This window comes from Equus przewalskii, chromosome 3 (assembly GCF_037783145.1).
Source record: "Equus przewalskii isolate Varuska chromosome 3, EquPr2, whole genome shotgun sequence".
NCBI lineage: Eukaryota > Metazoa > Chordata > Mammalia > Perissodactyla > Equidae > Equus > Equus przewalskii.
This window is the reverse complement of record NC_091833.1, coordinates 78,608,282-78,635,260: the sequence shown is the minus strand read 5'-3', so window position 1 is coordinate 78,635,260 and position 26,979 is coordinate 78,608,282. Positions and strand designations below refer to the sequence as shown.

Genomic DNA, 26,979 nt, shown 5'->3' with positions numbered 1-26,979 from the left:
AAGTCTTTCTTAGGTCTACCTTACCTTAGGTTTCTACCTTTTTTTTTTTCTTAAAGATTTTATTTTTTATTTTTCCTTCTTCTCCCCAAAGCCTCCCAGTACATAGTTGCATATTCTAGTTGCAGGTCCTTCTGGTTGTGCTATGAGGGACGCTGCCTCAGTGTGGCCCTAGAGCGGCACCAGGTCTGTGCCCAGGATCCGAACTGGCAAAACCCTGAGCTGCTGAAGCGGAGCGCGAACTTAACCACTTGGCCATGGGGCCGGCCCCTCCAACCTGTTTTTAATAAGCATTTTACAACATCCTGTAACTTTCTTACCATTGTTTCATTAGCTATTCCACATCACATGGTTTTCCTTACTTAACCATAAGGAAATAGGTGGAGAATAACTAAGGCCATTTCTACATCCATGCAACGACCTCTGTCTGAATGCACCTCCTATATTCTCAAGTTCAAGTCAAACAAACTCTCATGGGAATCTCGTGGGAAATGCCCAACAGGATTTCCTCTGGGACCCGAAGACACCCATCACCCAGCGAAGATGAAGAGATTCTCACTGCATCCTTCCTTCGGAAGATGATCCTAACACAAAGGGTACAGCCACGGAAGGTGTCCCCTGAGAAGGCTTACTTTGGACAAGCACAAAAACGGCCACAGGAAAGTATCTAGAAATGTGATTGAATGGAATGGCGCGTCCACCACAAGCGACTCCTGACCTAAAAAGGATTCCCCTTTCTCCTTCACCTTTGTCCTAGTGCACAGTGTGTGCCACAAACGTGCTTTATGAAAGTTTGTTCAGAGTCCTGATTTACCAGTGCTGGAGTAGATCTCAGCGTCACCACATTCCTAGTCTGGTGCTTCCATTCCCATATCACTTCTTTACAAAGAGATTTACAGATACCCACGTGACACAGTTTCCTTGAATGAATGCTCCAAATGCCTCTCGAGAGCCTTTGATTACACTGAGGAAGCACAAAATGTTCATGAGAAATCCCTCCTTTGTTTTTCTATAATTAGCTGCTTCTCTTCCTCTTCCCGGTTCTACACCTAATGACGCATTGACTCGATTAAATAACAACAACACAAAAGATGTGGTAGGTTTCGTTTATGACACCATGAGATAAATATCAGTGTGGAATTTCTGATCCAACCCCAGGATTGTTATTTTCTCTGTTGGTAGCAAAATCTAAATATCTCTAGCAAGGTTTTAGCAGTGATCATTTCTTAATTACTGAGGAAAATCTACCTTTCTGCTTATTGCTTTATTTATAGCTTGAGCCAGTCATTCTCCTGGCATGCCATTTGGTGAAAAGAGTCACCTCTAGGTCTGTTTTACTTGCATTTTAGTGTGGTAGTGGGGAAAGTAGTGATTTTTCCTGTCAAAAGTGGTTTGCCTTAAAAAATGTGAAAAAGGTACATATGTGTGTGTATATATATATATATATACACATATATATTTTTTATTTTATTTATGTTTTGCTGAGGAAGACTAACCCAGAGTTAACATCTGTGCCAATATTCCTCTATTTTGTATGTGGGACACTGTCACAGCATGGCTTGATGAGCAGTGTGTAGGTCTGTGCCCCGGATCTGAACTCACAAACCCCAGACTGCCCAAGTGGAGCAGGCGAACCTAAACACTATGCCACAGGGCCTGCCCCTGTATAATTTTTTTTTTAAAGGCAGCCAACTTACATGAACACTTGGCACTTTTTACAGCACCATAGAAGTCCTACGTGTACAATAGCCTGAGGTCCACCCTTTCTTAATTGATGACTCTTTTGTCTGGGGACTAAGTTCCAATCCTCCCTGTGTCCAGCCTTGGTCCTGGAGAAGAGGGGTAGGCTCTAGTGTTTCCATTAGCAGGTAGCCAGATGCTGGTTCTTTGTAAAGCAATGATTAGTTTTACCCTTTTTATAGGCACACACACACACACACACACACACACACACGGTGAGGAGTTACAAAGGACTGGGTTATGGCCGCATTTGAGGCTCCTTCAGCATTCCCTCGCCCTCTCCATCTCCCCGTTTACTCTAGCCCAACTTTGTGCCAAACACTGGGCTTGCCATCAGACTCACAGGGACTCAGTGCTGCTTGAGCCCCACACAGTTGGGCAGCCCTGGGCGCCTTCCTCTGCGCTAGCTCCCCATCCGACAGGAGTCTAGCCAACCTGCGCCTATCACACAGCCAAGGAAGAGAACATCTCTCTCTGTCACTGAAAACAAAAGGAAGAGCTTTCAACGGGCAGCCTTCCTTCTTCCTCACAAAATACACAATCTGGTCCATCCAGTTCTTTCTTTTCAGGTGACGGCGTGGGGAAGTCAGTGATGCGAGTGAGCTGGGACAGAGCATCCTAAGACTGGGTGGGGTTTGGATACTGTCGGAATGGCTTCTCTAATTGTTCTCATTCGGAACGTGACATATTAGGGGACATAATGTATGTAAAGAAATTCGCATAGCAATTGGTTTCAATCAGCCACTGGCTAAATATAAATGTCTCATTAAAAAAACCCAAAAAACAAAAACCCAACAATCACAAAAACCCAGTCCCAAGCCTGGCACCCAGAACACAGAAAACGAGAACACGTGTGACACACAGTGCCTGAAGGGTGGGTGTCAGGGTGGTTCCTGAGGATGGGACACCACGGTGTCTGGGTGTTATCTGCACCCCTTTCCACTAGACTAACCAAAAAGCACTCTGTTGAGTGGGACCTTGTCATCAAGCCCTAGGGTCTGCTGTGACAGAAAAACATCTCTGGCAGCACTGTCTTGCTATGATTCTGCTGCGTGTGGGGCTCCTACTAACTCAGGTGAAACGCAGGGAGGAGGCAGACACGTAACCGGAGGTGGGGTATGAGATCAGAACCTCTGTACTTTTCTGAATAGGTTAGGGTTCATCTCTGCAAAACCACTAAATTGCAATTCAGGTCCAATTTATCTGCATAAGTCTTACATTTTAGAAAAGGCAGTCAATCGCTTGCTCTGCCAGATGGCTTAAGCCTAGCATCCTGGTGTTTGGTTAAAAGCTCTTCCCCAAGTAGCCTGAGTCTTGCTTGATTCATCCTTGATTCAAAAGCTGTGATTGAAAGAGCTTTCAGACTCGCAGGTGTGCAGCTCACTGGGGACACTGCACGAAAATTCAAGATGCAGCAGTCATTACTGTCCAGTCTCATTATTGTCAGGGCCAGGAAAGGCTGAACACGAACACACTGGAACAAGGACCCTTTCGGGGTAGAAAGAAAAAGAAAAAAAAGGAAAGTAACTGAAGACGCTCAATAGGGCCATATTCTACAACTTCTGGAAGTAATCAGACAGAGCAAGCCAAATAGCTGATCAACATTCGTGCACAGTTTTACCTGGCCAAGTCCAGGAGAGCCGACTGGTTGAAGGAGATCCAGAAAGAGAACCAAATCAACTCAATCCCACTGGAAGTGGAGTCAGTTCCACGGGCTTAATTTGTTTCAAGTTTTGGTTTATTTATTTATTTTTAAACATTTAAAATAAGGTAGATTTCCTGACTAAAATCGGAACAGCATGTAACCATCCTGCTACATCACAGGTGCTCTCAGTGCCTTACAGCCACCACACGGGTCAAGGGCTCCCTCTGGCACAAACAGGGCCATGAGGTGAGCTGCCGGATTCCCGAGGCCAGAGTCTGGACCAGAAATGTCTCCTTCCCAGAAGGTCCCCAGCAATGTTTCCTACCCCTGTGGTCCTCTAGTCACACAGAACCTCAAGAAGTGGGGAAAGTATTTTAACCTCTGTCTACAAAAAGGAGTATACAGATATTTTCCTACTGTGTTATGTCTGGGCTGATAAGATGCTCACAGGTTCCCTAATTCCTCCTTTTCTAATAACTCATTTTAAGCACAAGACTTTAGAACTTTGATCAGTAATATTTTAGGACTTTGAAATATCTTGTCTAGTAGCATGAGCGTACGATTCAAATGAACATTTTTTCATTTGCATAAAATGATTCAGTTCCAACTGGTTTGGTTTAACCTCTGCTCTGATCTCTTTAGAGTGTCTGTATACATAAGTCTCCAAATACCAGGACTTCTGTTACCTAAAACCAGCGCCATCAAAGACATTGCTTACTGTATGTTTAAGATTAAAAGTGCACTTTCAGGGGACAGTGACAACAGCTTCTTGTAAGCTGCAGGGGGAGGCCACCCCAGGCTGCTCCCTCTTTGCAACTAGCAGCAATTAGTATTTAAATTCTGCTGTCCATGCATGAGTCATTCATGACAAAGGTTGACTCGGCCACTGGTTAAAATCGGAAATTTAGTATTTTCAGTTGCTCTAGTTATTTTTGTGCAGGCTACTAATCACTACCAAATCTAATGCCATCTGAAAATAAAATGACACATCAACTACACTGTTCTTGCTAACGGCTCCAGATGACAATGGGGCTTCACTTGAATGTGCTCCAACGCCAACCTCAAGGTCAAGTGCCACGCCAGCTTGTAAAGCTTGTGAAGAAGAAGGGGTATTGCATTCTAAACAGAGCTTTCTGTTGGAGTAGTCACTGGCACAGAGTGGTTACAGATTTAAGTGTCCTCGCTTACAGAGGTCAAACATTTGTCTTTAGTAAAATAAGGGCGTTGGATGAGATTCTAAAAATAAATGGCAGGAATGCATTCTATGACTTCAGGATTCTCCAGTGGGTGGGTGGAGGCATCGACTGAATTAGGATACAGATAGCAACTAAATAAACTTCAGCAAAATACTCTCTAAAATCATGTTGACTTGGCAAGGTCATGTTAAAAAAAGAGGCTGGGTTGAATAACATGATTTCTCTGAGGAAAAGAGTGAATAATTATTGCCAAACTATTCACATAGTGGAAAGTTCTACATTTCAGGAAAATGAGAGACTTGGTGGTTTCTAAGAAGCTGATCAGCATATTCTACTGCTATTTATTTTTCTGAAAGAAATTTATAGTTCATGATTCTTTTATCCTAGTCTCTATTTATATCAACTAGAAAAAGCAGACACCTATTCAGTCGTGCGTCACAAACTCTTAGGATCACCGAACAGTTCTGAATGCTTCAGATAAGAATAAGATGCCCCAGTGGTCGGCCCGGTAGCGCAGCGGTTACGTTCTGCTTCTCAGCGGCCTGGGGTTCACCAGTTCGGATCCCAGGTGTGGACATGGCACCGCTTGGCAAAAGCCATGCTGTGGTAGGTGTCCCATGTATAAAGTAGAGGAAGATGGGCACGGATGTTAGCTCAGGGCCAGTCTTCCTCGGCAAAAAGAGGAGGATTGGCAGTAGTTAGCTTAGAGCTAATCTTCATCAAAATAAAAAAAAAAAAAAAAATAAGATGACCCAGGGCCAGCCTGGTGGCACAGTGGTTGTCTACATGTTCCGCTTCAGTGGCCTGGGGTTCGTGGGTTTGGATCCCAGGTGCAGACCTTAGCACCACTTGTCAAGCCATGGCTGTGGCAGGCATCCCACATAGAAAGTAGAGGAAGATGGGCACAGATGTTAGCTCAGGGACCATCTTCCTCAGCAAAAAAAGAGGAGAATTGGTGGCAGATGTTAGCTCAGGGCTAATCTTCCATAAAAAAAAAAAAAAAAAAATCAAAAACCATCAGAATTGTTTTTTTAAAAAAAGAGAATAAGATGCCCAGACAACGGACTGCATCAGTTAAGCTCAGCAGAGAAAAATATACATGAGTTGAAACAGAAGGATTTAACAAATGCAATAGCTTTAAAATCTGTAAGCTCACCCTGAGTCATAAAAAATAGGCCAAGAAGCTTGAAAGAACACAGATCCACTAAGTTTTTAAAAGAGGCAAACACTGAAATAAAAATGTTAAAACATGAAATGCTGAGCTCCTTTAAAAATATCTTTATAAGTATAAATAAGTGAAATTTGGAGAATTATAAACTCACACGGATAAGTTTGGACAAAAAGATATGTAAGGGAATATTTGGCAAACACAAACACACATAAATCAGCTGCTCCAGATGACACATGTCCTCGGGGAATAAAAGAATTTGACTAATGTGCTTACTGAACAATGGTGTAGTAAAGATGAATAATTATTTCTGAAAAATTACCTTGCACACAGGGGGATGTCAGAAGGTTGGAAAAAGACCAACAACATGTGATAGTGATGGAGAAAAAAAGCAGATGGAAAGGGTAGTGAAAAATTAGTGTATGATGTATGCAATTGCTGGCTTAATAAATTGTGGAGTAAATGTTAGGAAAGCAAAATTTAAAAGGTTCAGAAGACCAGTGATGAATAAACAAAGAACCATCTGCATTTAAGTTCCTGCAGACGAGTTTATGAGATTATCTTGAAGACTTTAATACTGTCCTTGTTGTAGTAAAGAATGTAAAGGAACGTGGAGGGGGGCAGTGAGCTGAACACACAGTGTCTTGGGAAAGATTTTATTTTCACTATTAGTCCAAAGATTCAAAAGGGGGGCTCAAAACAGAAGAAATCACAAGCAAACGTGATATTAAGTCCAGTTGTGCGGAGGTGTTTCAGAGGGTGTCTCAACAATCCGCCATCACATTGATCTGAATCAATACCCTGATGGACAACCTGGGACAGGGTGTCACGAAATTTATGGATGACATTCAGGTGGGGAATGCCACAGACGATGCAGGACAGGAGGAAGAAAGAAAAATAAACCAGGTTAGACACAGACATCTGCAATTAGAGAGAAACCACTGAAAACATAGATATGAACAGGCTGGAGAAATTTAGTAAGCAACACAATTTAGGGATGAGAAAATTAAACATGAGTTCACTCTGCGCAAGAAGGGGGGTGTGTGTGGAGAGGGCGGCCGTTGGTATTTGAGAGTCCATTTAAAACTATATTCAGAGTGTGCGACCCAGAGTGAGGTTTAACCAGGTAAAAATTCCTCCCCCATACTCTCCTTCAGAAATAATCCAGCCAAGGCAAAAGGAGAAGTCGCAGAAACTAACATTCACCCAGCCCGCGTGGGTGCCGGCTCCTCTTCCATGGGTCTCACTGACGACTCACAGGGCTGCTGGGCTGTAGGAACCGTCATTCACACTTTACAGATGAGACAGCTGAGGCCTAGAGAGGTTAAAGCCAAGGGATGAGACAGAGAGCTAGAAAGCGTCAGATCTAGGGTTTGCCAATAGGACAGCCACTCCAAAGTCCATGCTCGTCCTGCAATCTGACGCCCTCACAGCTCCCTCCCTCACTTCCTTCTGGTTTCTGCTCAAATGCCCTTTCTCAGGGAGGCCTTCTTATGTAAATAAACCAGGGTGAGGACACGCTGTTTTATTTCATACCACTTATTTCCATCTGATATACTACATTTTTGCTTGTTTACTGCCCTCTCTCTGGAATATATGTTTACGGCAGAATCCTCAGGGCCTGGAACCCGCCTAATATTTCATAGGTACTCCGAAAACATTTGTTGTTATTAAATGATACACCTCCCAGGAATGAGTGCTTTCTTTTTACTACGTAAGTGTAAACTTAATTCATCTACCAGTGGGTTGCCTAGTTTGGAAAAGCACACTTAGAAAACAAAACATTGAATGGAGGATAGGAACTTCTAAGAAGTGGGAAACGTCTTGCTGGATTTTTTCAGAACATGAGTTTACTTCTACCGGACGAAGCAGTCCATCTGTTTCCGTAAAGCACCATTTTTATGTATAGAAAATCCCCTGCCTTTGTTAAATGTTAAACAAATAAAGAATCTGAAGGAGAACCAAATCACTGGACTCCTTTGGGGTCCACACGCCTCAATCCAACTGCATCAACCACACCAACATAAGAGGCGACGGACGTGTGTGCACAGCAGCCAACTGAGAAGTGAAAGGTCCATCTATTCATCTCCCTGATGCTTCCTCTAGTGATACTAAGCCACTGAATGGAGGATTTAACAAAAACCAAAGTGTCTATGTTTCCCACAGAATAACCTAAACCGGCCATCTTGTATTTGAAGAAACAATGCCCGAGTTATAGAGAACCCCTTGTTTTTCTTAGTCTCCTTCACCCTTCCACCCTCTATTTGAGCCCTACAACCATTCCTGTCTAGCTGCCATTTGGACTTTTTAAATTCTCCGGAGACTATAAGTGTTTGGGGGGTGTTAATGGAGAATCAGCACCTCTCACGTGTTTAATCCTTTTTTTGTCATGTTAAAAGGAATTATAATTCCCTGATGAAGTTGGGCTGCTGTCCTGAGGAGAATCCAAAGAGGCAAAAGAGGGCAGCCTCAGGGAAGAGCCTCCAGTAATCAGACGCCAACACCTTTGCCCAATACCACATGGGTATCTTCTCTAAAGAGAAAAAATATGCAGCAAGCAAAGAAAGGAAGTTGGCTTGTAGAGCAGCAAAGATAGAGATTAAAATAGCTAACATTGGTCAACAATGCCTGTGTGCCGGGCGTGGTCCTGGCTTGTACATGCATGATCTCAACTAGTCCTCACTACGCCCAAGGAAGTTAGGCAGCTGCCCGAAGACATGCACCAAGTAAGTGACAGAGCCAGGGGTCTGTCTGCCTCTGGAGTCCACGCTTGTGATCATAATGCTCCATGACCTGCAAATCCTTAACGACATCTCAGACTTTCACAGGGTTGGTGTCAAGGAAGGTGGGGGGGGCCCCTACTTTTGATGGCGCTCAGATGTTTTCCTATAAAAACTGCAGCATCTTGGAGGGAAGGGCTGTTCCACACGCATTTGCAACAGAATTCCTTTGATCCTCTTTAATCTATCATCAATTAGCTCATCAGACCAAGATTGTTTTTTGGCTGACCACTTTAAAGAATGTCTTTGGGACCACTTGTAGTCTGCCCTCTTATGCCTACTTCAGTGGAAAAAATAATTGTACATGCTAGAAAGCTCTGTTTTCAGCATAATTTTAACTGGCCAAAAATTCCGCCCAGAAAAGTTTCGTCTCTAAAGCAATTCACTTTTCTGGTTCAGAACCCATCTCAGTCTCCCAACCTGGTCCCAGTGAATTGTAAAGACCTGGAACAACCTGACACACACTCCAGCCATGCTATCTCCAAGGCAACAAAGGGAGACGCAATGAAAAAAAAGGCCTGGTCCCAGAATTAGGATGCCTGCATCCCAGGTTGGCTGGATCATCTAGGGGAGCTTCCTCAACCTCAGTGAATCTTAGTTTCCCCATCAATACGATGGAGATTCAATGCATTTGCTGTGAGGTTCAAATGAGCTCATTTATCTATTATCATCATGGCTAATATTTATAGAGTACTTAATGATGTTCCAGGCATTGATTAAGTGCTTCATGTGTATTGTATTTAATTCTTACCCCATGAGGTAGGCATCAAGAGCTCTGATTTAAGGATGAGAAACTTGAGGCCCAGCTGAGATTAATTCATCTATCCAAGGTTACACAGCTGGTAAGTGATGTGGCAGCATTTGAACTCACATCGGAGTGACTTCAGAGGCCACATTTTAATCACTACAAGCTGAAGCTTGTAACTGCTTCCTGATCAGGCTCTGCCTTGCTTCTCTGCTGCCATCCTTTGTATATAAAACCCTTCGAATTATATGAAGATCCTTGGGATGTCATATTCAAATGTAAAGCTTTATTACTGTCAAATGGCCCCAAGTTGACTTTGTACAAAATGGTCAAGGAAGCCCCAGGACAGCTCTGAGCACACTCAGTTCCTAATAGGTGATGTGTGTAGTCACATGCATCACTGTATCACATCCATGCCACGGCTTTGCCCAAAGTGGTTAGTTTAAAACTTTAACAACTAGCTCCAGTTTTATTGTTTCCTGAGGACACATTAAAACAACAAATGTATTATCATTGTTTCCCCAAAAATGTCATGACTTGTTCAAGGTCACGTAGCTTGTTACTGGCAGGGCTGAGTCATTTGGCTACTGAGTACTGTGCCTCAGTTTCTTCACCTATAAAATGGGAAGATTGGGCCTCCTTCAACTCTAAAAAAGAACTATGCTTCTGGGCCACAGACTCTACCCAGGCATGTACTATGCTGGATCTAGCCTTCCTCTTCAGATTGGGGGAGGGGGATGATGAGTAGGAAAGAGGAAGGAAGTAGGAGCTGCAGTGTCAAGGTAACAAGGAGCTAGGTGGCTGAGGAATGACTCCAGGGAAGAAGACTGCGGACAGAGTCAAGAGAGATGGAGGGTGTGGTAAAGAAGGATCCACTGGTGGAAGTGGAGCTGTGTGGGAGGCGTGGCCCTCGTCCACTGATAAATAGTTCAGGCCTCTCCCCAGACTTCACCCTGAGATGCCGGTCACCTCTTTCTGAGCCCAAGAAAGTCACTTACCTGCCTCTTCAGTGAAGGAGGAATGAAGGGACTGTGTAGTTTCAGCAACTCCATTTTCTTGATCTCAGCCTCTCCATGCTGTCCATGGATGAAGCTTAGTTATTATCAAATTTCATCACATTGAAAACTTTCTATTGTAGTATGCACCATTATTTTACAGATTACTAAGAAAGAAAACACTGCTCATTATCTTTGTATGGTGCCATCAATTCTAAGACACAGCCTGCTATCAGAGATATTAAAAAACATCTTAGAACTGATGAAATATGTTCTTATAATTACTCTATTACTAGTAATAGAATCCATAATTTAGGATTTGCTACATAGCAGGAATTATACTGAGTGCTTTACATAATCTCATTTAATACAACAACCTGTGAGGTAGGTGTTATCCCCATTTATAGATGAGAAAAGCTCAGAGAGAAAAGCTCAACTTGCCCAAGGTGGACCAGATGGCAGAGACTGAATAGTAACCTGAGTCTGACTGACTCCAGAGTTTGTGCCTTTAATCATCAAGTTATCTACCTCCCAACTTCCAGCGGCAGGCCACTTTACAGTCCTCAAGATGACAAAGGGACTTACTCATTTGCCTCTCCCTATCTTACTCTTCTGGGTAGAGCTGCTGATGAAGGAAGAGGGTGGGGAAGGGACCCCAGTTACTTCCTTGGCTCATGGGGCATCAGGAAGACTGTTCTAGCTCTGGCTATGCAAGAGTTAAACACTGGAGAAGCGGGCTCTGAGGAGCACCAGAAATCTCAGAGCTGATTCTGTGGGGAGGACAGAGAGACATGGAGGTTAAGTGCTCACCCAGGAGGGGGTTACTGTCAGACTGATGACTGTACCTCAAGGCATGCATGGGCCCTTCCAAGAACCTGACTGGGGACCTAGCAAGTGTGGATTTATTTAGTGTCTCCTTTTTTTTTTAAAAAAAAGAACTCCTAAAATTCTAAACACTTTGGGTTTCACAAACCTGGACCCTCCCCTGCCTCACTCTTGGAATTTATGAAAGCAGGTGTGGCTGAGGATGGAGGTGGCTGGAAGAGAGTGGGGTCCACATGGGCCACGCAAGGAAGGAGTGACGGTCAAAAAAAGGAAAAGTGACTAAGAGGAAAGGAGGTCTGGTTCTTTGGCCTGAAAGTTTTTGTTGGCCTGAAGACATGGGCCATTTCCTGCCCATTTCCTTCCAAGACCAACCCCACAGACTAGCAGTGGGAAATATCCTCTCTTTACTTTGCAGGGGTTGTGTTCAACCGCCAAGGAGTCTTGAGAGCCTCTTCCTCTGAGGTAGTCTCCAAGACAGAGACAACCCATGAGGAATGTGGGGAGACTATCACAGAATCCTTATGTAGAATTTTTTTCTTATCCTTTAAAAATATTTGTGTGTTTTATAATGGATATAATATACCGATACAGAAATATGTGTACAATTTATAGTTAACTATACATACGACAGGCACGTGGATTAACTTTATTGATAGAGGTCTGTGATCAAAAAACGTTGGGAGATGATAGCCCTAGGAAGAAGGTACTTCCCTATCCTCTTTAAGTTCCCCTTTTAAAGCTTCTGGGTGACAAGGTCATCAAAAACACTCATCTTGGTTAAATTCATAAGATTGTTCAAAGTTCTGGATCTTTCCTTCTTTACATTTCCCTCAACTTGATAGTAATTTAAAATGATTGCTTTATTTTTCTCTTTTCCAGCTACTAGCCTAGTATTTGGTGTTTGCCAAAGCTATAATCCTTAAAATTTACCTCAAGAACTCTCTTGCGTCAATGGAACGTGGCGGGGTAGGGGCAGGAGAGGGAGAGGTCTGCGGAGCCGTGGCGACCAACTGCAATGTATAGACCTTATTTAGCTCACGATTCGAACAAACTAAAAAGGAAAGTTATGAGACAACAGGGAAAATCTGGATTCACTGGATATTTGATATTAAGGAGTAATGGTTCATTGTTTTTGGTGCGACATTATTATTATGGTTGCATTTCTTAAGAAAACTTATCCTTTAACAAAATTGAAAGCCCAGAAATAAAACCACACATCTATGGACAGCTTATCTTTGACAAAGTAGCTGAGGGCATACAATGGAGAAAACAAAGTCTTTTCAACAAATGGTGTTGGGAAAACTGGAAAGCCACATGTAAAAGAATGAAAATTGACCATTCTTTTTCACCATTCACCAAAATAAACTCAAAATGGATTAAAGACCTAAAGGTGAGACCTGAAACCATAAGGCTTCTGGAAGAAAACACAGGCAGTACACTCTTTGAAATCAGTATTAAAAGGATCTTTTCGGACACCATGCCTTCTCAGAGAAGGGAAACAATAGAAAGAATAAACAAATGGGACTTCATCAGATTAAAGAGCTTTTTCAAGGCAAATGAAAACAGGATTAAAACAAAAAAACAACCCACTAACTGGGAAAAAATATTTGCAAGTCATACATCTGACAAAGGCTTAATATCTTTAATATATAAAGAACTCTCGCAACTCAATCACAAAACATCAAACAACCCAATCAAAAAATGGGCTGGAGACATGAACAGACATTTCTCCAAAGAAGATATACTGATGGCCAATAGGCACATGAAAAGATGCTCATCATCGCTGATCATCAGGGAAATGCAAATCAAAACTACACTAAGATATCACCTTACACCCGTTAGAATGACAAAAATATCTAAAACTAATAGCAACAAATGTTGGAGAGGTTGCGGAGAAAAAGGAACCCTCATACACTGCTGGTGGGAATGCAAACTGGTGCAGCCACTATGGAAAACAGTATGGAGATTCCTCAAAAAACTAAAAATAGAACTACCATACGATCCAGCCATCCCACTACTGGGTATTTATCCAAAGAGCCTGAAGTCAGCAATCCCAAAAGTCCTGTGTACCCCAATGTTTATTGCAGCACTGTTTACAATAGCCAAGACATGGAAGCAACCTAAGTGCCCATCAACAGACGAATGGATAAAGAAGATGTGGTACATATATACAATGGAATACTACTCAGCTGCAAAACAGAACAAAATCATTCCATTTGCAATAACATGGATGGACCTTGAGAGAATTATGTTAAGTGAAATAAGCCAGCGAGAGAAAGATAATCTGTGTATGACTCCACTCATATGAGGAATTTAAAACTATGGACCAAGAACAGTTTAGTGGATACCAGGGGAAAGGTGGGGTGGGGGGTGGGCACAAAGGGTGAAGTGGTGCACCTACAACATGACTGACAAACATTAATGTACAATTGAAATTTCACAAGATTGTAACCTATCAATAACTCAATAAAAAAAAAAAAGAAAACTTATCCTTTAGAGATAAATACTAAAACATTTGCAGGTGAACTATGATATTTGAGATTTGGTTCAAAACAATTCAAGGAGGGTATAGATGAAACAAGATATCCATGAATTGATAATTGTTGAAGATGGGTAGTGGGGCGCGTGGGGGTTCATATTACTCTTCTCTCTACTTTTACATTGTTTGAGATTTCTATTAAAGCTAAAATGAAGAAAAATGGACCAAATATGAAACGATCAGTGAGGCTTCTGATATCCTGTTAAAGAAATCCCTACTTTGCCTTTCTCCCACCTGACATAGTCACGTGATCCAAAGAAAGGCAAACACAATTTGCCAAGCACCAGAGTCGTATTTTGAAACTCCTGGCTTCTGCATTTTAGACCAGAAAGCCAAACGGTTTGTACTGGAGTTGCTTTCCTGCTGGCAAAAGAGAGTTCGCTGATTCTTAAGGAGAAAACAATAAGACCATTAAACAGGGTCACTATGCTCTTTGGGCATCAAAGAATCATTACAAAGCAACATTTTGATGAGTTAAGTGTAAATGAATCAGGAACATGCGGCTTCAATTTCCTTCCAGATACACAAGTTTAAAGACGTAAGGAAAAAGGCCTTATTAAACGTGCTGCTCTGCCATGCTTCAAAAGACATTGAGAGAGTCACTGACCCCAAATGAGTCCTGGCTTTGCTCCTCCGGACTGGACCTTGTTCCTCTCTGTTGGAATACAATTTCTCCACTTCACTCCATTTCCTCTAAACTCTGCCTCCTTCCTTCCAGGTCCTAATCCAAACTCAGCTTCAGATTCTCAAAACATATGGCAAAAAAAAAATCCAGATCAGTGGCATTTTTTTTTTCTTTTCAGTTTTGATGAAGAAGAAAAATTCTTTGAAACTCAACTTGGAAAACGTTTACTGGCAAAACCATAGAGCTCACTCTGTTGGTTTAAACTTGGAAAGTGTTGGGAGTAGTTAACACAGTGAAAATGAAGTGAGGAGGAAATGGATGCTGAGGTAATCCCGCTGTGCTCATCCCCCTCCCTCCTCATTCACCCAAGAAAGAATCCAACTGTGACTATCTAGACGTGCCTCACGTGGATCTCCATTTACGGCAAAGCTTTTAAAAAAGATGCTCCCCCAGGGTTATGTAGTTCATAGCCCAACACCTGGCCCAAGTCTGCTGAAGTCAGCAGGGAGAAAAAGCAGTTACTAAGATGAGTGCTTCTGCATGGCCTTGGCCTAGAGAAGGGGCAATTGAGAAGCTGACCAGGTTCTAACAAGAGCGACATACAAAACTAAGGCAAGCAATCGTCTCACTTGAAAGCCTGGGATGCCCAGCTGGGGGTGACTGAAGGCTCTCTTTGGCCTCTGGGCCCCAAAGAGAAAATGTTCTCGCTGCAGGAAGACAGTGCCATTTGTCAGGCGTGTTTTGTACGTTGGTTTGAGAAACTTCTGCTGGGGAGGTGGTGGGTGGCTGGTGTCCTTGGACCTAAGACACTTGGTGGGTGTTCTGCATCTCTGACGTCTGGGCTTCCCAGGAAGGACACACACAGGGCTGCCTCATAACTCCTGCTGATCTTGGCAGTTTCTCCAGGAGACCTCATCCTTCCATAGCCCTAAATGACTCAAGTTGCAAAATCGGAGTCACTCATTTTCATTTCCTGAGCACAAAACTCCAGTGAGAATAAGCTTTCCTCACTTAGACCCACTATCTCTACGGGGGCCAGGGGGTAAAGTGTAATTTCTCTCTGCAGATACTGGCATGAATACTGTTCATAGTGATGCCACTTACAAACCAAAACTCTTTGTTTGAGCATAATCTAGAAAGAGAGCCAACATTTCCTGACTTCCTGAGAAGTCACACAGCTATGGCAGTAGCACTAGCTTTAGGGACCTGTCATCCTCCAGTGACCATGCCTGCCTGTCTTATTGATAACTGTGTCTCTAAAACAAAGGGTAGGTATCTACTTTGAAAAGTAGGCCTTCAACTTACTGCACATACTCAAAACTCAGACTCGGAATGCCACGGGCGTGAACACAGCATCCACCAGAATAGGATACAAAAGTGAGAAGTATTTTCAGTGGTTCTAGGAGCTAGAAATTTTTTTTTTCCTCCTTTTTCTCCCCAAAGTCCCCCAGTACATAGTTGTATATTCTTTGTGGTGGGTCCTTCTAGTTGTGGCATGTGGGACGCTGCCTCAGCATGGCCTGACGAGCAGTGCCATGTCCGCGCCCAGGATTCGAACCAACGAAACACTGGGCCAGCTGCAGCGGAGCATGTGAACTTAACCACTCGGCCACGGGGCCAGCCCTGCAGCTAGAAATTTTAATGGTGGAGGAAAGATGACAAAACTTTTTGATTTTCTGTAAATGACTTTTAAGAGTTGGGTGTGTACCATAAAATACTTCTTACCACCCCACTAAAATCTAAGGATTTTCCCTGAGATCCTGGCTAAATAAAATACTGAAAGAAATGTTACAAAAGCCACAGGAGTTCACTGACCAGGGCAGTGGCCATCTCAGTTATTCAAGCATGGGGCTGCTTCCTGCAACACCTGGGATGAGGCTAGCTGGCATCATTATGAGCGGGATCAATACTGCTTTCCATGGAAACCAAACCAGAGACTTCTTTATCACAGCTCACAATGTGTAGGAACTGGCCAAGATATGAGGCACATTCATTTTATTCAGTTCAACTCAAGTCTGAACTGTGCAGAAGCTGGGCATACAGGGAATAGCATCTCTCAAGCTCTCCAAGGACTCATCAGGTAGAGACAGACCCCAAAGCTGCCAAGGATGCCCAGCACAGAGGAGATGCAGGGAACAGAGTGATGACTTTCCACAGGGGAAGTCAGGGCAAGCTGACATCCGAGCTGGATCCAAGGGTTCTTAAATGGTAGTGCCCATAAGAATCACCTGGGGGAACCTTAAGAATTGAATTGGATGCCCCCCACCAGAGCTTTTTAATAGGTTTTATTTAGAGCCCAAGAATCTGCATTTTAAAAAACAAACCCAGCCCCCAATTCTGGTGAGGCAGTCCTCAGAATCCATACTGCTCTGAGGCCTTTACCTACAAGTCTCCTCGTGTGTGGGGCTGTAAATAGTCCCAGAAAGATGGGAAGGCTGTATCCATGCTCATGCCCATGAGACTGAAAGTCTATTTCCTAAATTCCCTTTGGGGTCTAGGAAATTCAGCGAGTTCATGCGAGTCTAGGGGTGAGGGCTCATGGAGGAAGAAAGCATTGTCCTTTTGGCATGCTCTTTGCAGACCCGGGAGCAATCCTGGAATCCCTACCCCTAACCTGTGGATTGGGACCCCACACCAAATCCTCTGGTTTTAGGCTTCTCCTGTGGAATTCACTCTCCTCCAGGTCAAGGCTCCAGGAGACATTGGACATGTTTAAAGGAGCTGCCCAGGGTCATAAACTATTGGTCCTCAGGGCCAAACGAGGCAGGCAGGAGTGATCTGCTGGATTGGACAAAGTGTTTTTATTTTACTTTATGTTAAATTCAATTTGAATGCCTTTAGACATTATATATACATAAATCCTAACCAGGAAAATATATAAACATATATTCTCCACAGCTGAGCGAGTTGATCACTTCTTTTTGTCTTATACTTGAACGATTCTCATGCCTAAGTAACTCCTGCCTGGTTCCTGTGGGCCTGAGTTTGAGGCCCCTGGGCCACATGCTCAATTCGACTCTGTTTACTGGATTAGTTCTGGTTTTCTAGCTGGGCCCTGAGGGAACAGGACGCAGCCTAAGAGAACCTTGGTGTTACAGAGGAAAAGGAAGCACAGGGGACACAGGGCAAGCTTCCTCCAAGACCAGGATGTCAGAGCTCAGACTAGGGTAGCAGGAGGACGCCCGGCTTCTCAGCCCTTCTCACTGAGTCCACGCAGCTCTGCCCGCCTCACGATCCCAGCTGCCTACGGTAGTGAGAGGAGGGTCTCTTTATCCAGGGACATCCAGCCACCACCCCACTGCCCTTGCTCCCAAGAATGCTTGATGGACCCCACAGTCCCATTTACTGCTCTCAATTGCTATTTTTCAAAGCTTTAGTGACAAGCACAGCCACCTCCCATCCTTTCTGCCAGTGCTATTTACACTGCCTGAAATGCTCTTTTTTTCCATCTCTGATTCTGCCTAGTTCCTCCCTAATGACTTCAAAATCCAGCTCAAACCTTCAACTTCTCTAGCTTTCCCTGACCAATTTCACTGAAGTGGACAATCTCCACTTCCTCTCAACTTATTACCTACCCTACTTTTTAAAGACTTACCCCCTTATGCCTTGGATCTTTGTTTATATTTCTTATTGGTATAAATTTCATCTTCTCAATTAGATTCCCAACTCCTTGAGAGCGGGTACTGTGCCTGATTTCTTACTACCTGTATTCCTTAGGGCACAGGCCACAGTACTGAACTGTGATATGAATTCACTGACTCGTTCCATTATCACTAGTAGCGTCAGGTAAGAGCTGCACAGACTTCTCTCATAAAGCATCCTCAGCAACTAGAAGCTTCCCAGAAAGTTCTGTCAAATTAGTTTGGGAAGACTGTACTGGCAATTTCCTGGCATCATGCTTCTTGGATTGCTTTACATTTTGGAAAGAATGGCCTCCTTGCATCCACTCAGTTATTCAACAAGAAAGTTCCCTTTGATTCACATGGTCATAGAAAAGGAAACAGTAAGCCAGTATGAAGAGCCTTCCTTCAATTACGCTATAAAATTGACAGTAACTCAATGGAAAGCATCCTCAATAGCATCTGCAGTGGGTTGAACGGTGGCCCCCAAAAGATATGTCCACCCAGAACACGTGAATGTGACCTTATTTGAAAAACAGAGTCTTACAGATGCAGTTAAGCTAAGGCTCTCAAAACGAGATCATCCTGGATTATCTGGGTGGGCCCTAAATCCAATGACGTGTCATTGTAAGAAGAGGAGGAGACAAAGATGGAACTAGAGAGGACACACAGTGGAAGGCCAGGTGAAGATGGAGGGAGAGATTGGAGATATGCAGCCACAAGCTGAGGAAAGCCTGCAGTCACCAGAAATTGGAAGCAGCAAGGAAAGATTCTCCCCGCGAGCCTTCCCAGCGAGTGTGGCCCTGTCAACACATTGATTTCAAGCTTCTGGGCTCCAGAACTGACTGAGAATAAATTTCTGTTGTTCTAAGCCACCAAATGCGTGGTAATTTGTTACAGCAGCCCTCGGAAACGACCACAGCAACCAATGAGGATAGCAGATGGGGGTGGCGAGGGTGGGGGTGGCGAGGGTAGGGGGAGGAATGCTTTGCACTAGATTTCAGAGATACCAACTTCAGCATCCATCGGGAGAGAGGAAGAGGACTTTTCACAATGCCAATGAGTTCTGCCATCATCTATTGTTCCAGAAAATCTTCCACAATGTCATTATTACCCTAGAGATGCTCACTATTCTGGCTTAAGCCAGATACTTTCTCTTTCAACCTTCTTATCTAAGGTAGACTGGGGTTCCATTCCAATAAGGTAGGATAAGGATAAGATAATCCTGAAATGTAGAGTCCTCAAAATGAATGACCTGCCTCCAAGGATCTAGGTCATTTGTTCCTGCCTCTACTTATCAAGCATTTATAGAGCATCTATTGTGCTGGACAAATTGGTTAGTCCAGCTAATTATAAAAGAGGCCCTCGTTATCACCACATATTCCTGCGGGTATACGACCAGCTGAGCTTTTCTAGTCTGGGCTCTATGAACTCTAGAGGCCCTCTTTCCATTTGCCCATTGACTGTAATTTGCACACAAGCCAACTCTTGCTATTTTTACCTGTCCGCTTAGTAAGGAGGCATACATTTTTGTAAATGCTCCAAACACTGAGGCACACCCAGCAGCACTTTTTATATGATTGCTAGAAGCTCTTCACATCAAGCTACAATCCTCTTTCAAAGCTTAATAACAAAAGGAGCCAGAAAAATATCACTGTAGAGGTGGGAGACGTGAGTCATTTCCTGTTATAAAATGGACAGAGGGCATGTAGGAAAATGCCTTTCTTTTTTAGAGATGCAGAGTGAAATATTTAGGGGAGAACTGTCATGATGACTACAATTTACTTCAAACTACTTCAGTGAAAAATAAATGAGGCAAATGTGACAAAATGTTAATCATTAAATCTAGGTGATAGGAATACAGGTGCTCATTGCACAGTTCTTTCTGCTTTCCCATCTTTAAAAATCAAAAATAAAATGGACATATATTTTTTACACATAGGGTTATCTTTCCCCTATACTGAAACTATATGTGTTTTCAGGTATGGAGACCGACCCTTTCAATAAAGGGAGATGTCTGCTTGCAGTGAGAAATGCCTGACAGAGGCTGCAGATCTGTGCACGCAGGCTCTGTTCTTAACTATTCTTTGGTTCTATTTATGGAAGGAAGAGAAGACACATCTACTGAGAAAAAGCAGAGTACAAAAAGAAATTTAAAAAGCAGTGTTGGCATAGACATAGGAAAAGAATGCCTTGCTGGTAAAACACCCCATCAGTAAGATGGTGTTTTTTTGCTAAGTCACAGCAGCTAAGCACGCTGCTTTAAGCTGCTGGCAAAGTGTTTGGTCCAAGGGCATCTCGTGTATGTGGAATTTATTCCTCTAAACAGACATACCGGCCAGGGAACTGACTCCGGTTCCACCCCCACCAGACCCGACACGCGAACCCAGGCAGGCACAGTCAGAGGCGACTCACAGTTCTGAGTACAGGAAGTGGAGGTTGCCCACATTGTCAATGTAATTGGCAGGGCTGAGCCAGGGGAGGACCAGCAGCAGAAGCGCCTTCATTTTCCAAGCAGGGTGCTGCTTTCTTCCCAGCCACTTTCTCTCTGTCAGCCGCAGGGGCCCAGCCTAGCCAAGCCCCTTTAAACAGACCTTGCCATGTTCCCACAATCAGCAGATCATAAGGAATCTGACTTAGCGCCCTTAGAGGGAGCCACGCTGATAAATCACGGGCCTGTAAGAGGATTGCACTCTTTGATTCTCAGACGGGGAGATATGAGAAGGCAGGGACCCACCATGGTTGGCGGGAGGGCTTAGGCAGAGAGCAGACAGGCTGATGCCGGGGAAAAGGACCTGCCCCCTCCTGCAGGATGCCGACTGGTTCTTGGGAAGCAGCTGGTACATTTACATCACTGGCCAGGAGCAGATGGGCTGGAAGCTGAACTGCGTTAGAAGAGGGCATGAGCATGGCACAATCAGAGCCCGTAGGGTGAATAAGCAAATAATCAAAAGCTGTCCGACAGCTTGCTGGAGGAAGACACTGTAAGCAATTAGCATCTTTGGAACACAGCCTGGAGATTGGAGCTCAAAGAGAGCCTTCAGACATTGCAACACGGAGTGTTAAATATGAACCAACTCCACCTTTAATGTGTATTTAGAATATGCATTTAAGATATTTTACCCATCATGGTCCTGACTACACCGACAGATGTAAGAGAAATGATAGTCTCCTTGCTAACTTTGAAAATAGTTCCTGTATAAGAATAGGCTGTGTCATTTTCTTTGAGAATAACAAAGAGCCTTGATAGACAGACATAAAGTTTGTCCAAACCATGTATAGGCTCCAGTTTTGTGAGGAAGAGTCACTCCCTTCCTCCTTCTCCCCTGAGTAATTGAATTAAGCTCCGGCACTGGCTGTAGGACCCTGGGCATTTCAGCTAAGCTCCCGAGCCTCTGTCATCTCATCTTTGAAATGGAGCGAAGAACGCCTTATCTGCCTGGTCCAGGAGAGGCTGAACCACATCATCGCTTCTGGTTCTAAGATCTGTGGTTCCAGACTGTACATCTGTCTTAACATTAGGACTTCTTTACACATCTAAGCTCTGGAAAGCCACAGAAGCCCCTGGGACACCTCCCCTCCTCCCCATATTTAAGAAGATTAAAATCCATTTTGCCAGCTCAAAGCCTAAATCTGAATAGAAATGGCTCAAAGCGATAGTTACATTAATGACAACCAAGCAATTACAGCAAACTACACTTGATAGGAAAAGATCAGAGAAAAATCGACAGGATGAGACCCACTGCGATGAGCCCTGCAGTAAGTGGGAATTTGGCAGCAGAGATCTGCATTTACCTGAGGCAGAGCTAAAAAAGTTTAAACACAGTAGATCCTTACAATGCACAGATATAAATTCTCCAGCTTGGATCCAAGATAAGATACCTTGATAAAGCATGACATGTATTAACTTATAATTTTGTTGAGACCCTAATTTGAACTCCACTCCCTTAGGTCTGGTGTGCAAGAGTAAGTCAGAGCTAGCGAAGAGCCATAAAAAGGAAGTTAGGTTTGATATTTAGATGCTGGAGTCAAACAGGCTTGAGGACGAACCCTAGCTCTGCTCCATACTAGCTGCGTGACACTGGGCATGTTGCTTAACCTCTCTGAACTTCCATATCCTCCTCTGTAAAAGAAAGACAATAACAATAGTGCTTAGCTTATAGTGTTGTTATGCAGGTGGAATGAGATAATGCCTATAAATGAGTGTTATAAATGAGTGTTAGCTATTGTTGTAAATACGGTTATTAATAACTTCTAATAATAGTGAATGAGCCTAGCTGGCAGCTTAGCATCTATCTCCAAAAACCTTTGTTATTCTCATCTTGTCCTTTCTTTCCTCCTGCATTATTAGGGACAAGACATGTTACAGACTTTTCCTGAATATGGAGCTTCCAAGGCCTGGAACAGGCCCTTTGTCCAATGCCCAGGATCTACTGGAGAGCTCATAACTCATGAGCAGCACGGCGTAGAACAGAGGCTGCAGGATGCCTAGGATGCTGTACTGTATTTCTGATAATCTTGGACACATCACATTGCTTCTCAAGTCTCTATGGAAAAAGAAGGATGTCTGCCCTTTCACCTTCTTGCATTTCAAGAGGATAAAATTCATTAACGGATATGAATGCAATATAAAAACAAAGGTATTGTTTTTTGTTGTAGCTTATGTAACTATTGCAAAAACTGCTGGCTGCCTATTCAACATCTAATCTCCTCTTCTTCCTTTGCACACAACCCAGGTTTTGTCCATGGTGGTCATGCACGTAGCCTCTCTCGCAGACGGATGGCCACGTAACATTACACTCACCACTGAGGTCTAAGCAGTAATTACTGGATGAGGCATCCCAGAAAGCTCTTTAAGGCGGGAGTCTCAGTTTGTACATTGTATTTTGCGCCTCCTGCCTGGTTCTTCCTACCTGGTTCTTTCTACCTGGAACTTGGACATGATGCTGGTGTTTGAGGAGCCATCTTGAGACCAAGATGTGACAAACTTGAGGATGAAAGCTAATCTGAAGAGCAGAAAGAGCCTGGATTCCTGATGGCATCATGGCAGCATCATACTAGATGTGGACTTCCTATCCCCAGACTTTGTGTTAAATGAGAAAAAGAAAACTTTTACATAGTTAAACCAATGTAACTTGAATTTTCTATTACCTGCCATTAGATGTGATACTAACTAATACAATCCCTTAGGAATAAAATCCCACCTTTAAATGCTTGTGGATTGCTCTGTAGCTTCCTTGTCAGTAAACAGCCCTAACCCTAATCCTTGCCCTCGGGCTTTGCCTGTGTAAGTCCTATTTATCCCTGATGTCATCTCAGACATCATCTATCACCTCCTGTTTTCTCTCTCTTTTCTCGCCACTAAACAGGGAACTCCTTGAAAGCAGACATTCTACTGGTCTTGTTCTCTATCGCATCCTCATCAAGTGCCTAGAACACAGGAGATTCTCCGTAAATATTTATTGAATGAAAGAGAATTGAACTCAGTTAAAGAGTCAACTTTTTGGACCAATCTTTCTCTATCAGAGGCATACTAGCAAAATAGGACTTCACATTTTACAAGAGCCATGGCAGGGGCTGAACACTTACACAGATGAATAATAAATGTCCAGGAAGAAAGGAAACAGGTAAGAAAGATTTCTGGGAATGAGTGCCTAGGAGAATGTTCTTTCCTTAAAGAATTGCTTGGAGCATAATCTGATAGAAACTCAATGGTTCTCTCAAAAAGTGATGCAGAAAAATTGCCTCATTTCTTCCATGCCCAGGAGAGGTACAAAGAGGCTCTTGGCCAGGGAGGGGCTGGGAAAAAGTTGGGTTCAGGGTTGGAAAGTCACATGAAGGATGTCTGTCAAAGCACAGTTATAGTGGGGCTGTTGAGCCAGGCTGAAATGACCAACATGACTTGTAACCTACCCACCTTTCCAGAAGGTAATACTTGCCTAGACCTGTGCTCTGGCAGTAAAACCTTCTAAGCACGGTAGACAGCTGGCTGAGCCTGTGCTGTCCTGAATATACTACAGAAAAAGGCCCCCGATAGAAGTAAAGGTCAAGAGAGGCTCCAGCATAGGTCTTTGGAGAAGAAACTCCCAGGACACTGGATGCAAAGTTAATCAAGAAAATAACCCCAGACAGCCTTCCGTCAGGTGTGCCAATTACAACACATTTTCTCCTGGGGCTGTTTTCAAAACATTGAACAATGATCTCTTTCTTAATGCTAGTCAATACTTAAGAAGGATCAGCTTTATTATCTCCCATGTTTATTATCTTCCATAAGAGAGAAACTAAAGGGCAAAGTCACAGGTCCTATGAAATAACTCAATGTGCGTGTGATTTCAGCCTCTCTCCTTTACCTTTAGAAGGTCATTTCCTCAGAGGCAGAAATCACGGCTGGTATAGATTTTTCTTTCACTCAGGGCTTGGCCTATTGTGGATCCACAATAAATATTATATATGCAGATGATGATATTACATAATGAAGATGTAATCTTGAGCCTAAGATAACTCCCACTCAGGATCAAGGAAGTGAAAGCTTTGCCTCCCCACACCCTCTCAGCGATGGTCAACAGAGAGGCGTGGATTGGCCCTCTGTAGCACCTGGCTATGTCTTCTCATAATGTCTCTTGGTTAGGAAGGCTGCCATTCGACTCGACAAGCCCCTCACTCCTGTGAGGATTCTTTCTAGTACACCAAGGTGATGGAAGTCTGCAAGTATTTAAGAGGGCAGAAGTCAACAGAATTAGCCAGAAGATTCCAAACATTAGTTACATGCTCAGATTTACTCCCATAGAAGAGCTTTCTAGTCTGAAGTCAGAAACAGTTGTCCAAGTACTTGCTGGTCCAGCCAGTCATGCCTACCCACAGTTGGTCCTAAACATTTTGCTTAAGGATTTACATTCAGCTCAGGGTCTGGAGTAGTAAGATAACAATGTTTACAAATGACCTGAATTCTGGAGAAAACAGCAGCATCCCTGACTCAGGTCTACTGTTATTATTAGCATGACCCTATGGACAGGCTATGAACAGAGACCTTGGCTGAGGGGCAAAATATTTCTCTAACACACGTTCTTTTCTAAATGGATAATGGAAACATTCTAAATGTGCTTCTGCTAGAGCTTTGCATTCAAGGAGTCACCTGAAATAAATTCCCATTTTACAGGTGGAGAAACCTTAGTGTGGAGTTAGCCACGAAGCACAGGACTGTTAGCTCTCTAGGACCCACTGGAAGGGAGTGTGTGGATCCATGTCAGTCGCATGGCAGTTTTCAACCAGAATTATGGTTACATTTTCTATACTAGGTAGACTCTCAGCTTGCCCAGATTATATTCATTAAAGTGCCATCAGCCAAAGAATTTTTTTAACTCATTACATTTTTTTTTTTTAAAGATTTTATTTTTTCCTTTTTCTCCCCAAAGCCCCTCAGTACATAGTTGTATATTCTTCGTTGTGGGTCCCTATAGTTGTGGCATGTGGGACGCTGCCTCAGCGTGGTTTGATGAGCAGTGCCATGTCCGCGCCCAGGATTTGAACCAACGAAACACTGGGCCGCTTGCAGCGGAGTGCGCAAACTTAACCACTTGGCCACGGGGCCAGCCCCTAACTCATTACATTTTTAAATGCTGAAGCTGAGATGTGAAACGTATAAACAAAGCTATCTTCTAGTACAAACGTATGACAACACTCCCATACAAGCAGCCACCAACCCGGAGGCCTCATCTAGAAATGTAAGGAAAACACTCGCCTCCTGGGAACCTCTTAGTTTTCCCAGTTCAAGGGACTCCAGAGGTAGTACCTTCTTAATCTTCATATCCCTTCTGAGGGGAGCAAGAGGTGGTCTACTGGCCCAGGCACAAGGCCCAAGAGGGCTCTGGAGTCAGGCTCTGGACAGCTCCAAATTCTTAATCCTTGCCAATAAAATGCCCAGGGGTGGGGAGGAGAGGAAGTGTATATTAAGCATTGGATGATTAACATATACAACATATTTTTGGAAATGTTGGTTTCAACCTACTTAGGAAGCTGAAGTGTGGAGAGGCTCAAGATCAAGTCCAACACCTCCTTTATGTGGGAGCTTTCCCCCTCACAGAGAGCTGCTGATGGGTGCCTGTGAAGGACTCTCAGGCCACAGCTCAGAGAGGTGATTTCAATTCATTTTGGGTTCTTTCCTCACTGTTGTTTTTCAAATGTGCACATCATCATCAGCAGAGTCTGCTTCAAGGCTTTATCCCCGGCTTCCTTGAGGTGTGTGGGTCACACAGCCTGCATGGGCCAGTGAATGAAATTCCCGTGGCGTGCAGGTGAGGTGCGCTGTGTCATCTCTCTCCTGGAGACCCCATAGTCCCCAAGGGCCTCTTCCCAGCCCTTCCCCTGCCCTACTTCTGTTCTGGCCTCACCCTCAGATCCGTGTGCCATCTTATCCCTCTATTTAGGGGATATTCGTGGCTCCAAGTGAGTTCTTCATGAGAGGATGAGGAGGAACTGCTGCTTTCACTTTCTTTCCAGAAAACACCTCCACTTCTTTCCTTCTCTCTCTCCTGTCTTACCTCTCCCCCGTGAAACTCCCGTGGTGGGCAGAATAATCACCCCTCCCCCAAAGATGTCCACCTCAGAACCTAAGAACCTTACCTGGCAAAAGGGATTTGCAGACGTGACTAAGTTAAGGATCTTGAGATGAGGAAATAATCCTGGGTTATCCAGGTGGATCCACTAAGTGGATCCAAGGTAATCACAAGCATCTTACAAGAGGGAGGCAGGAGGATCAGAAGCACAGAAGGAGACAATGGAAGCAGAGGCGGGGGAGGGGGAAGATACTAGCAGATTATACGCTGCTCGCTGTGACGATGGAGAAATGGGCCACAAGCCCTCCCAACACCTTGATGTTAGTCTTGTGAGACCTATAGTGGACTTTTAACCCTCAGAACTGTAAGATAATGTATTTGCATAGTTTTAAGCCAGTAAGTTTGTGGTCATTTGTTATAGCAGCAATAGGAAACTAATACATCTCCCAAGCACAAATGAATAGATTGCAACATGGCAGGAACATGAGGATGTGGTGTGTGGAGGGAGCTCTACCACAGCCATTTCTGCTCCTCATGCTCCTCACCTCCCCT

At 43.7% G+C, this 26,979-nt stretch overlaps 1 protein-coding gene across 12 annotated transcripts in view; it reads right to left on the bottom strand.

The window, feature by feature from the left end:
* The window catches only part of LNX1 (ligand of numb-protein X 1), a 178,441-nt gene that overhangs the window by 69,509 nt on the left and 81,953 nt on the right, over positions 1 to 26,979 (bottom strand). The window contains exon 1 of one of the 12 annotated variants that reach the window (XM_070614920.1): positions 20,613 to 20,800. The exons of 10 other annotated variants lie outside the window; for them this stretch is intronic. In XM_070614920.1, coding sequence (XP_070471021.1) covers positions 20,613 to 20,785 — 173 coding nt within the window. In that variant the 5' untranslated portion in view covers positions 20,786 to 20,800. Of the gene's footprint in view, positions 1 to 20,290; positions 20,801 to 26,979 lie in introns of those variants that run through there. One more of the 12 variants, XM_008522211.2, reaches the window with a different exon arrangement.